The 13093-nt window shown below is 39.3% G+C and overlaps 1 protein-coding gene across 3 annotated transcripts in view; it reads left to right on the forward strand.

Moving 5' to 3' along the window:
• The window catches only part of LOC109477653 (sarcoplasmic/endoplasmic reticulum calcium ATPase 1-like), a 53147-nt gene that overhangs the window by 14682 nt on the left and 25372 nt on the right, over positions 1-13093 (forward strand). For all 3 annotated transcript variants that reach the window (XM_019779180.1, XM_019779093.1, XM_019779027.1), the window contains exon 5: positions 4088-4226. In XM_019779180.1, coding sequence (XP_019634739.1) covers positions 4088-4226 — 139 coding nt within the window. The remainder of the gene's footprint in view (positions 1-4087; positions 4227-13093) is intronic.

Below are 13093 nucleotides of genomic sequence, written 5' to 3' on the forward strand. Positions count from 1 at the left end.
GTTTTTCAGAATCAGAATGATCAGACTAGATAGTTACACAAAATGTAAGGTCATCCCTTGCGAGTGTACAGATACACAACGGTCTAGAACTGATGTTTTGTTTCTTAAATGTCAACAGAGGCATCTTTTCACCCTAATCAGGCCGGATTCAGCCGTTCTAGATAAGGGTACAGAATTTCTGGACCGTTTCCAGCATTTCCAAAGCCTTAGCCAAGTCCTAACAGCAATTTTATGTGGGGAGTCGCTGGTTGCCAAGATTAAACTTGTGGGGTTATAGATAAGTATGCAATGTTTTCTTTTGTATATCAGACTCTTCTAGTGTTTGTAAATTATCTAACTTTTTAAGAGTTGAGTAGTCAGGATAGACTTTTTTTAGAAAAGTATGAGCTGTAATATTTCTTCCAAAAAAAGAAAAGAATGAATGAGCATTCCAAAAATACATGCTTGCCATTTTAGTTATTTTTACAGTTCTGTTGCATATGGCCATCAAGTTGCAGGAAGGGAGTAACTTCAACATAAAGTTGGGAGAATTTTCATGGGAATGCAATATTCAAACCTCGTTCGGAAATTGATTAAACTCGGTTCCACATCGATTACCTCTTGGCCTTCAAACGCAGCTAGGAGGGAGGAAGGAAAGGTTACAAATTACACATTTCAGTTGACTCAAATTACTTGCCTTACAGTTTATCATCAAGTTAAAATGTGACTGCTGGTCGCAGATGCATTTCTCGTACCGTAGAAAAAAATCATTAGTTTGGCACGGAAAAAACTACTCTCAAAGCAGAGGTTAGGGTTTTGGGTTATTTTTGGTGGGTTGGGTGAAAGAAAAATTCCAGTACAAAAAAGAAACCCCGATAAAAAAAGTCTAAAAACACGCCAAAAATAACCCTAAACCCTGACCTCTGCTTGGAGAGTAGGGAAAAACATGCTGCTAGGGAGTCCAAACCCACACCACTTCTTTTCAACGTCATAAGCAATTTGCTACCACAAAATAAAAACCACAGCATCTCCAGAACAGAAAATACAAAAAGTTCTACTGCAGTACCAAGAGGATCTGCTAGAAGGCCCAAAATTGACCTTGATTTTTTGTCTTCCCAAGCCCTACCCACATACCAAATATCATCACAAATCACTATCTAGCCGGACCTTAAAAATTACCCGCAGGTTCTTGAGCTGACCTTAGTATATGGAAACACAAACAGACAAGACAAGCAAACAGACGAAGAACAATACCTTCAATTTTTACGGAGGTAACAGAAAGTTATAAGCAAGGATGAAGGCAGTACTGCTGCCTGAAAGTAATTAGTGTAATTTCTACACGAGTTCATTTTATGTACAGACATGTCTACCTCGTAATCAGTGTAAGATATCCTCCCTACAGACATTATCTTTCCATATTTCATGAAGGCAACCGATTGAGTATCTTCTCTTTATGAGGAAAATTGGGAGAGCATATTACTCCATGAAATATTAAACATCATAATTCATATACAGTTAACAGGGCTTGAAATGCAGTCATGCATATGCAGGTTAGTGCAGGTAAAATTAGTCTGGTGCAGGTAGATTTTCAACATTACGTACACTAGTGCAGGTGTGCAAAAAAAATTGAGCCATGTCAGTGTTGAGTGGTTTTTAATTACATGCTATCCTCCAAATCTGAATGTTTTCTGAAAAGGTTAGAGAACTAAGAAAATAAACTGGGATGGCCTTCTTGCCAGAAAGTTCAGTATCCAGCTACATGTACATTTTGTACGTCCCTGACCTAGCAAGGATTTGGAAGTTCACCAAGTTTTCCTTCAGGACACCCTTCAATCGCATCTTGGCGCGTGAAACGGATCTACTTTGCTCAAGGAGTCGATAAATCAATCCTTCAAAGTCATCCTTTTTCTTCTGTAGTTAAAGATAAATAGGAATAGCTTTCGCACCTAGGATTTGGGGATTTTCTTATGCATAACTAGTACTTCTCTCAATATTAGGACATCTCGATGTCTATCAGACACCTTCCTCAGAGCTTCTGACATGTAACTGCTGTTACAGTACGTTTGTAGTCGAGTCATTGTAGGTGTTGTACATTGTACCAACCTGATGAAATTATTTTCAGATTACTTTTTGCAAGGTATCAAAATTAAGTGTTAAACATTTGTCATTGTAGCTACACATGTATATTAGCGTGATGGACACCACAATGAAATTTTGACATCTGATTAATTATTCATGAGCTTAGCATGTAGCAGGTGTTTGTGAGATACAGAAAATGCAATCAATGTACACATGTATTAGAGTGGTGGCTGTGACACATAGGACAATGCTAAGGGCCCAGGGAAATTTTGAAATCTTGTCGTTGACCTACACTATTTCTTGCATTTTGAAGGGGCAAAAAAAGGGTAGTCTTAGCTTAGTTTTTACATCTCTTTCCACGTGCGAATTAGGCAAAATTTTGATCCGTCATTGAATTATTGTAGTTTTTCTATAAATATATTTTTGCTGTTTACCATGACCTGTACTTAGTTCGAATGAGCAAAAGTGTACAATAAAGGTCTTTCATTCATTCATTCATTAAAGGCAATGACAGAAAGAGAGACACTGACTTAGAACACTGACACGTACAATGTTAACTTCTTATGTCTGTCTCATATGAAATAATTTCTTGACATGTTTTCTGTTTTTATGAAAACAGAAGAATTAATATGATACAGGCCTATCCTTAATGATTTTGATGTAATTACTTCCCTTCATTTTCAATCATCAATATTAGGCGACAATAAAGGTAATGGCAATTATTTGCCACAGTTCCAATTTCCCAAACCCTGGGAGTACAATTTGCCGCCACCTGGAAGTAGACAGCACAAAGCAAGCCTGGCACCGTGGTTTCCATTTTTAGAACGCGAGCTATCAAAAGTAATTTGCGACAACCCTCAGTTTGCCAGACACTTGATTAGAATTGACATAATTTTCCATCCCGGTTGTAATAAGGCGATAGGGCCATTTTCCGATGACGCACGACAGTGGAGCTAGCTGTCAAATTGGGAGGCGTTCGTTTGTCCCATGTTGACACTGCCATTTTGATGACAACCTTCCCTATTTTATTTCCCCCTTCTCTGAAGTATAAATCCATGACAGACTCCCATTGCTAGCTATAGAAGTGTTTTATCAGTCTAAAAATAGCATGGCACTTTCAGGTTTTGGTACGTCAAATTTGTTGCATATCTCCAAGTGTACCATTAGTGTACTTGGACAAATGACTATAGGGAAATCGTCCATTACTGAGTTTTAGAGACTGGTTTGTCATATCTTTTTCCAAGAAAGACAGTTAAATGCCATACCATCATCATCCACTGTGTCCTGCGTCTACAGTCGTTTGGACATGTCCTGTAGCCGCATTCAGTCTTTCTTCATCTCTTTCCACCGTGTCTTCTGCCTGGCGAGCTCTCTGAGCTCCTTGAGTTTCTTTTCTGTTGTGGGAGGGCCTAGCTCTCTGCTCTTCAGGTCTCCCTTCAGTAGGCTGAATAGGTTAATACAATGTCTCCCCCTGCGAGCTTTATATCTCTTAGAGCTAAGGAATGAAAATTCCAGAGCTTTTTGTGCAGGTGTGTCTTGTGGCATTCTGAGAATATGTCCAAACAGAGACCACCTGAGTTTCTCAACTTTCACGGAGAGAGGTTCCGTATTACAAACTTTGTACAACGTGTCGTTGGTCACCCTACTAATGCCATACCAATTCCAATTTAATTCAATTTTTCACGGTTTTCGTTGTTTGATCAACACAATTGCATCAGAATTTTGCCTGTTCCAAATGATATCTTTTCCAACACAACACTTGAAAACTTATAGACAAATGTCATACTTGTAAATGCAAATAGGACCTTAAATGGACAATACGGGTTTTGTGCAGGCACAGTTTGTTCTGCTTCGTATTGGAAAACGTTGCAATTTTTTCTGTACACCTTCAGCTTAAAGGAATTTTAAAGTATGAATGTGTTGAGTGAACTTGAGTCTTCATGGAATATCAAAATGTGGATGATGTTGAGTTTGATTTAGGATGAAGCTGTTCTAATGTCTTCTTTCATTGCCCCCCTCCCACCTACAGGAAAAGAATGCAGAAGAAGCCATCGAGGCATTGAAAGAATATGAACCTGAGATGGGCAAGGTCGTCCGTGCGGACAGGGGGGCTGTCCAGAGGATCAAGGCCAGGGAAATGGTCCCCGGAGACATTGTGGAGGTTTCAGGTCAGTACAGGCAGGCACTTTTTTTTATAATGTCACGGGCAGCTAAGACCCAGTTCTCATGTACATGTGGGCAAAAATCTGAAATGTGTGTATGAAAATTGCGCACATCAAATATTTCTAGATTGACCGCCAACCTTCGAGGCAATGTGCGATCTGAACCTACGTTATTGACGTACGTCAAAGCAGGCCGATTTACATGCAGGAAACTTGTAACATACGCAATTTCGTTCGCTCCCGTGCGTACACAGATTCCACATTGACCGCCAACTTTCGAGGTAATGTGCGAACTGAACGTACGTTATTGACGTACGTCATCTGAACGTACGTTATTGACGTATGTCAAAGCAGGCCGATTTACATGCTGGAAACATTTGACGTACGCAGTTTCGTTCGCTCCCGTGCGTATACAGCTTTCGCACGTCAGGTTTTTGCCGCCTGCGTCAATCGTGTCAATGTAAAGAGTCCATTAGTGAAAAAGTTAATGTCCAAAGGTGCCAACACCAAAGGTGAGAAATTGAGCTCATCATCTTGATGATAGGCATTTGGAGTAAGAAAAAATGTTGAAAGCTACATGAAAAGTCCTATCTAATTTATCACAGAATAAAAAGACTATTTCCCGTGTGCGGAGACTGTACAAAGACTTGTAATCGTGTCAATCTGTCACCATCAAGACCATATACCTAAATCTGTGTTGTGCACTGAGTGTTGCATATGGATTCCACGCACACAGAACCCATTGGAAGATAGATCTGTACCCTTTACCACACGGCTTAGCGACAACATTTATCAGCCATGAACCATCATTAGCACTGGATCAAGTGGATTCAAAAACAATGTCATTGAAAGGTTTTGCTGATGTTGAGTTTCATGATAATTTTTTAGGCTTAAACCCTACAGTGCTGAAAAGGCAAGATGTACCACCTACCTAATGTAGAATTTATGATGCTATAAAACAGTATTCTTGTAGAATATCATCATCGGTTTAGACATGCGTCCAAGAAACCAAAGGTTCATATTAACAATTGTTGTCGATCTTGTGATAGTTTTTCTTATTTTGTTCACAAGAGAAAAGTTTCATCGTGCAAAAAGTGAGCAATAGCCACTGAAGTTTAGACAAAGTCAAGTTGTTTGACTGGAAATGAAATGTACCAAATAAATACAAATGAAAACACAGTATTGACGGTAGTGTTCTACGTAATCGGAGGGTTTTTGCTGCCTTCCTTGTCTCCACTGTTGATCAATAATGCAAACCGTGAAAACTACATCTGTAAAAGATTAAACCGTTCTCCACGAATCCTTCCAAACCCAACTCTTCGTTTGGCGACTAATCACATCAACCATTTGCCGGAGCTGCCCTGTAATTGGACTTTTAATGGCGAATTGCCGTTGCCAGTGTTTTAGGAAGATGTCTGCGTTAGATACCGTTACACAAATGGCTTCCAAATCGTCTATTACATCACTCATTGCCACCCAAGCACCTTCATTTGTGGCACCCAGGCAGCAATACTTTGGTACAAAGCACGGAGAAAATTGAAATCAATTTTTTGCCTCCTCTTTCGGACTGATTGTCGCGAGGCCCGACGCGGTATCAAGCGTACTAATGTGGCATGATGGGATATCAAGTAGTTCGACCTCCGAGGGTTGCGCGGAATGCGAATGGTGTTCAGCCATTGTTGTATGACAGTGACAGAAACTCGGTGTACTGTACCTGTTTTTCATCCTTAGTACGTCACCCCTAGAGATTCGATCATGTGAAGTTGATTGGTACCAACTTAGAAGGGAACATGCTGTTGTACAATAGGGATCAGTGTTTTGGCCTGTGTCCATTTTTCCGTCATTTGACTGAAATTTGATGGAAAGAAATTTTGCCCAATCTGACATCTTTTATGGACAAAAATTGGCGTGTAAAAAGATGAGCTGCTCAAGAGATATATGTAGAAAGATATGTTATGAAAGTAATGTTAGTCTACCAGCAAAATTTGCCACTCAAAATAGCGTTTAAAAAGTTGAGATTTCAAAATTTTCCCAGGGGACTATACCGGGATGTTACACGTCAAACAAAATTCAGGTGATGGGAAAAAATCAGGCTGGCTACAACACTGATAGGATTGAGAGGGGCTAAACAGAAAGTACCGTGACATGTACATAATAATATAACAGGACTACCTGTACCACCTGATACTGTGATACTGTCAAGACCAAGACTTGATTTTCATGTACTTAGGGAACAAGATCTGATAGAAAATTCATTTAGCTTTCCTTCAGCATTCAGAGCCGCTGAACTGTTGAGCTGGCAGAAAATCAGATTTAAAGTCTGAAAAATGTGTCAAACCCCTGTTTAAGTAGATACAGATATAGCTTGGGGGGAGGGCGCAATACATCAGGTAGTAAACCTGGCTTAGCTGCTTAGGCCACAACGAGTAATTTTTATGGATGGCATCAGGCACGCATTAATTTTTGCATTAATTAAAAAAAAAGAACAAGAAATTTTGTTGCCTTCTGACAGTGGTCAACATGCCGAAAATGGGCAAAGATGTCTGTTGCCATGCCGGAACGTGGATGACAGATAACTATGAAGAGAGGAGACAAGAAAAGGCTCTGAATTATTGTTTTGTTTTTTACTTTGATGCAGTGATATACGATGCTGGCTTTGTATATGTGATGTTCCCACTGAATCAATGATTGAGTCAAAATTTGCACGATGATTGAGTCAAAATTTTGAAATGTAGGAACCTTGTTTTTTTCGTCTGCGGAGGATGTCATCCATAAAATTTACTTGCTGTGGCCGTAGTAAAGGGCGAAAAAGTCTTAATGCCCTCAGGCTATTACTTCAGCAGATTAGTGTTAATCTTTACAGGGAAATCTGGGGGCTCAAAATCGTTTTTCTTCACTGGTGCAGGTAAAATTGAAAATTACCTGCACCAGAGAAGTTTTACCTGCACCACTTATTAGAATTTAGGAAGTGTGGCTCATACTGTTCAGAAATCAATGTCATTATTTCTTTTACACTGGTAACAGTCAATGCAGCAAATAAAACTCCACATGTACATACACCAGGTCCTACATTTTGTATATAAGGCCACACCAAGTAAATTTTATGGACGACGTCCTTTGGAGACCCTAAATCTAATGCGAGAGGGCGAAAAAAAACAAGAAGGGCCCTAAAAAACAAGATGCCTAGATTTAGAAATATACTAAGAGACGACAAATGTTAGGACACAAATTGAATGAGGTGACACAGTGTAAGAAGCAAGAAGTCTTTTATTCATCATCAAAACAGCAATAAATCAGGTGGAACAGCAGTTGTCATCCTGTCCTGTTCTCGCGTTACGGGTTTCTCGTCAATCTGACAATTTGCGGCACTGTCGTGACTCTTTGGTCCTTAGTTACAGGAAGCGGAATTTCTTGTTTTTTTTTCTAGGAAGAGGCCAAAATCAATGCGCGCGCGGACGTCATCCATTAAATTTACTTGATGTGGCCTAAACCCAGTACATGGACTAGTGCAGGTTTGGTACAGGTGGTATTTCGAGTATTTCGAGCCCTGGAAATGTGTGTGATAATCCTACCACAAAAACCTCAGGTGGTTATAGAGAGTTATATTATAAGGTGGTTATCTGCAAACTGCGCAGTAAGGAATGCTTAAAGTTAAGTCAGGAAAGGAAAGGTATTCACAACAAGGTCAATGTCATTGACTGCATTGATTGACGGAGTCAATTTGGCCATACCGTGTCCTGTCGAGGGGAATTGGGCAGCCTGTGGGGCAATACCGTTTGTCCTCTGTGGCCACGGAATCACCCAGCTTTGAAGGTCAATTTGGGGCACTGGAAATGGACTGGACTGAATGAGTGCCAATTTGAAGCTAGCTTGCTCGAATACAATGCAGGATAGCAGTAAACATTGTTAACTGATCCAGTCAGGATATGGTTCCCTAATGCTAGACATGAACAACAATTTGCCATGTGGTTGTCAATAACTTCTGTTGTGTTTGAAATGGCACTTGTACGTGGTTTGCCTTCCTTTGAACTATTGTTCATGTGTATAAGGCTTACTGTCAAACCGTTTCAAAGCAACAAACTTGGGTATCTATTTTAAGTGTTTCAACAACATTTTGCTGTGACAGTTCCTTGTCTGCTCAAAATGGCAAATGGCGTTTTCTTTATATATTATTTTGGTTTGCCTTCCATTGAACTGTTGCAAGGACACTGTCAAACATTTCAAAGCAACGAAAATGTTTCGACAAAAAATTTTGCCAAGTGACAGTTCCATGTTTGCTCGAAATGGTGGCATTTGAAATTGCACTTGTTTTGTATATATTTAGTACACCCTCCTAAGTTTGAACTGTAGTAACTCGTCAAATGGTTTTAGGGCAAGAAACTTGGGTATCTCTCTAAAATGTGTCAACAACATTTCATGTCGACAGTTCCATTTTGGGCTCAGACTTCTTGGCTCCGATACCCTCCCCCCAGTGTTGCTCATGAATTTTTTGTTTACGTCGTTTTGTCGGATCCCTTGTCGACACGCATGTCGCATGTAAATACTGATGTGTACATTCCTCTGTTGGGGCTATGAAATTTGGGGAGAATTCCATTCGCTCTGTTTCACCTGGTCGTTAAATTATCCTTGAGCAAACACCGGCCTGGCAATAGCAGCTGTTCTATGAAACGTAAACATCCCCTGCATCCGCCGAAGGGCATTCCAAGGTCATTGAGTTTTAGTAGTGCTTCCACAACTACCAACAGTTTGAAGCTAAAATTGCTCAGGGCTGCTGGAAGTTGTTTGCTCGAGTAGGAAGTGCGTGTGGAATTATGATTTTAGAGAACCATGGAAAATGTGGTTTGAAACCGCAACATCTACATACATGTATATGTATGGTTTTGAAAATGAATACAAACTTTTACATGTGGATGTACCAGCCTTCAAGTATCAAATTTGGCAGAAAAAATCCTCATTGAAAATCAGAAGTGGTGGAAAACTTTTGCAAGGATCCGTTTAATGATATTGTTATTCATCAAGTTTGGTGCATTAAATCTAAAAGGATTTTTTTTGGTCAAGGAAATGAGATTGTGATGATTCTTTTGGAATGCTGTATGTCTTTTACAGCCAAACCAATGAATAAGAATAAAGATTTTTACAACAGCCAGGCATTCAGTACCCCGGAAAAGCCCCATGCGATTGTAAAGTCAAGTTTGAGTGTATGATTAAGTGTCACCAGTCTAACAGTAAAAAGTGGGAGCCAATTTCTCGCTTTGAAAGCAGATTTAGGAATGCCTTAGGCTGGAGATTGATTCCTTTCAAGTTTTACGGGACAAAATCCTGTCAGAAGACCTCGGGGGCGTGTCTCTCGGTCGTCGGGATTACCCCTTTGCTGAGGAGATTTCGTTTCTTGGGAGATCTCCCGATTTTACTGGCAGATCCACTTTGATATGCCAGCTGCCTTTTGCAATCGCGTTGGCTTGAATAGGAGATATGCAATTTCCTATCGTCTGATGTAGTGCCATTAGTTATACACACGGGCCGATGATTATATACGGCTGTAAGGCACGCCGGAGTGCCCGTTTAGGTTGACCTTGAGGTATTGGGGGCAAGGTGGCCCCACGAGGCAATTTTTGTCATCTCGACCCTCCCAAAACGTACGCCAAAACATAACCTCCCGAGGCCATCAGATATAACCGCGAGCATCGTGTTTCTGCCCGCGATAAAATCTCCGGAAAATTTTTGATTCATAGATGAGCTTGCTGAGTAAATCCTGGGGTTTGTTTATGTACGTGATGTTTGTTATTTGTATGATAATCTGTTGGCTCCTACCGGGAAATGGATCCTGTAAGCTAGCTTGTTTACAAGAAACCTTATCAACTACGTAGTCTGAAATTCAAGCAGGTGTAAAATTTGTTTTTCTTGCTAGTCCGGAGCTTGACATACTTTTTTCTTGCTAGTCCGGAGCTTGACATACTTTTTTCTGCATATCTGCACTGGGGTACATTTGTACTAAAATTTGTAGGTAAGGCCACACCAATTCAGTTTCTTGGTTAACGGATTTTTCTAGAAAAATATTGGAGCGGGCGGGCGAAAAAAAAATAAAAACAGGCCTAGGCATCCTATTATGGCCCAAAATGGTACGATAGGAGCCATGAAGTCAACACACCAGGCTGGTTCAAAATTTCAACAATGAATTTTGAACTTTTAATGATACCATTTCATTGAAAGATGGAATTACTGTAAAAACTAGGATGAAAAGGACTGTTTTCAACTGTTCAGGGCAAAATATGAGCATTTTGCAGTTGATTCTGAATTTTTATTATTTTCAAATCAGAAAAAAATGAAGCGGGCGAATCCGTTAACCAAGAAATTAAATTGGTGTGGCCTAAGATTGAAAATTACCTGCACCAGATAGATTTTACCTGCTCCACTCAGACTTTAGGAAGTTTACATGTGGATCATACTAAAACAGAAACGATTATCATTACACAATATATTTCTTTCATACTCTATAGGTGGTGACAGCCAATGCAGCAAATGAAAGTCCACATATTTATACATTTGTATATAAACCCAGTGAAGACCAATGAATGTACATGTAGTTGCAGGTAGACACCAGAAATACCTGCACAGCCCTAATTTTACTTGCACTAAGGTGCATACAAACCCAGTATTTAGAGCCCTGGGCCAACGCATGCAAACAATTGGAAGAAGATATGATTTTTGATGAGTTAATATCTGTGTATGAATTACAGTTGTGCTGATAATATGATAAACTCTGCAAAATGGATAAGATGCATATATATTAAAACAGTATGGAAGATTACAATATATTATGATGGAGATTTCAAAAGATGTTACCCAAAATGCAAAAGTTAGTTTGTTGTGGTATCAACCTTTGGTATAGGTGAGGCAGAGGCCAATTTATTATTAATGGTGACAGTTGTATGTACATATTCATATGACATTTGCGGACTTTGGAGGCAATTTTCAGGTTGTACAATGTGAGGAATTTTGATGTGTCCTTCAATGTATCCTCCGTCCCCCACGCACATGGTTAGCCAATCACAGCGCTTCGTGATGATGTAATGGCTTAGATTTAGATAATTAGATTTAGCTCAGTCAAGGGTCAGTGAAGTATTAATCATTTTAAGAAAGATGATACTCATCATCATAGATTCATGTATGTGAATACTTGAATGTATACATACATGTTTTCGTCTGTCTTTCAAAGTCGATACGACAAACCCAGTTCTCATTAATTATTCTGAAATTCCGAGTTTATAAAGATTGAAAGGTCAATCATAACTGAAATGTATGGATCGGTGGCGTTGTTTCGTGCTCCAATGATGGCCTCCTTTGTGTAGCAAGTGAGGCCAGTGTGCAGGTCTTTCAATCAGAATAGGGGATTGGACCCCAATTTATGGCCCCAATTTAACCACTTTGGGATATGCCTCTATCTATCAATTACACGCGGCACCTTTGACCGCAGCGGTACATCAAAAAAAGTGACACGTGCCGCCATCTTCTCAAACGCAGCCTTGATGTCCGTGGCCGCCGAAAGAGCGGTATTTGCCCGCAGACAGGATTTTGCTGCGCGTGAAATTGGAGAAAATGAAACACAAATGTTCCGGCTCGCCTTGTGAAAGGTTATACCGAAGCCAGAGGCATTTATACAAAGATTTGCAGTAGCTTTTAGAGCTTACGTCTACTGCGTACCTCTCTATATGTAAGAAGTGTTAGTTTATAGATGGCTGGGAGGCATTAGCCAAGCTGCTGCTGAATTGTCTGGATTCTAGTGAGTCATGACTACAGGACAAAATAGTGGAGTCTAGGATGTGCCCAATCTAGAGTTAACGACAAACATAAAATACAATCATCATACACCTTGTAAATTTGTGTTTTTCTGAAGAGTGAAATATAGTACAGTAAAATTTGGACCATTATGAATTATTGTAAATTAAGAGCATTTCTGGTTTGATCACATTTTGCAAAACTATAACTGTCACAAGAAAGGGTATGAAATATGTTCCAGACATCACATCTTTCATAAATTGCATTGAGTAACATGCCTCTGAAGTTCACAAAGACTACTTATAATGAATGGTTTAACTTGCAGTAGTAAAAACACTTTTCCCAATAACAAAATCAAATAAAAAGATATGAGAGATCTGAATTATTTGTTGTTTAATAACTGTACATGTAACATATGCTGCATCTACTGTGCAAGCACAAGACATAAATTATAATATGATAAACTATGAACTTCTCTGAATAAGATCATACATGTACACTTCGATCTTGACACTTCAAGCCTTAGTGTCTACATAATTTTTGTCCCCAAATGAAATTAAGTTTTGTGCCTCCAGGTGACACCTAATTCATCTTTGATCTCAAAACTTACTAATATTAGACAGTATATAATTACAATTACTGGAAGGTATAATAACTGGAAGTGAAACAAACTTAGTCCAGACTAAATTGCATTGTCGTGTAGAATTTGAAAGTCTCAAATAGCTGAATCGAAAAAAAATGTCATTAGAAGAATTACATGCTTGGTGAAAATGCCTCAATTTTTTTTTTCACGTCAACAAATTTTATGCATATTTTTTCCTAAATCAGTCTGCATTTTTCGCTCTCAGTCTTTTTCTTAACAGGTTGATACTTTCATCCGTATATTTCTTAAAGTAATTTTCGATTAATCTTCACAGAACCTACATGTGTACTTTGTAATCCTTTCTTGTCTTCCCAAAAGACTTGGAGACAGCTATGATCTTGGCAATTTTCCCAGCATTTACAGACAAGCTTTCAGTAGCAGCCTCAAGGGGTACTTAACAATTCTGCTTTCTCTTTGACATGGTTTCTTTCAATACATGAAGTAAAAGGCTATC

Source organism: Branchiostoma belcheri, unplaced genomic scaffold (genome assembly GCF_001625305.1).
Source record: "Branchiostoma belcheri isolate BF01 breed outbred unplaced genomic scaffold, Haploidv18h27 scaffold1, whole genome shotgun sequence".
Taxonomy (NCBI): domain Eukaryota; kingdom Metazoa; phylum Chordata; class Leptocardii; order Amphioxiformes; family Branchiostomatidae; genus Branchiostoma; species Branchiostoma belcheri.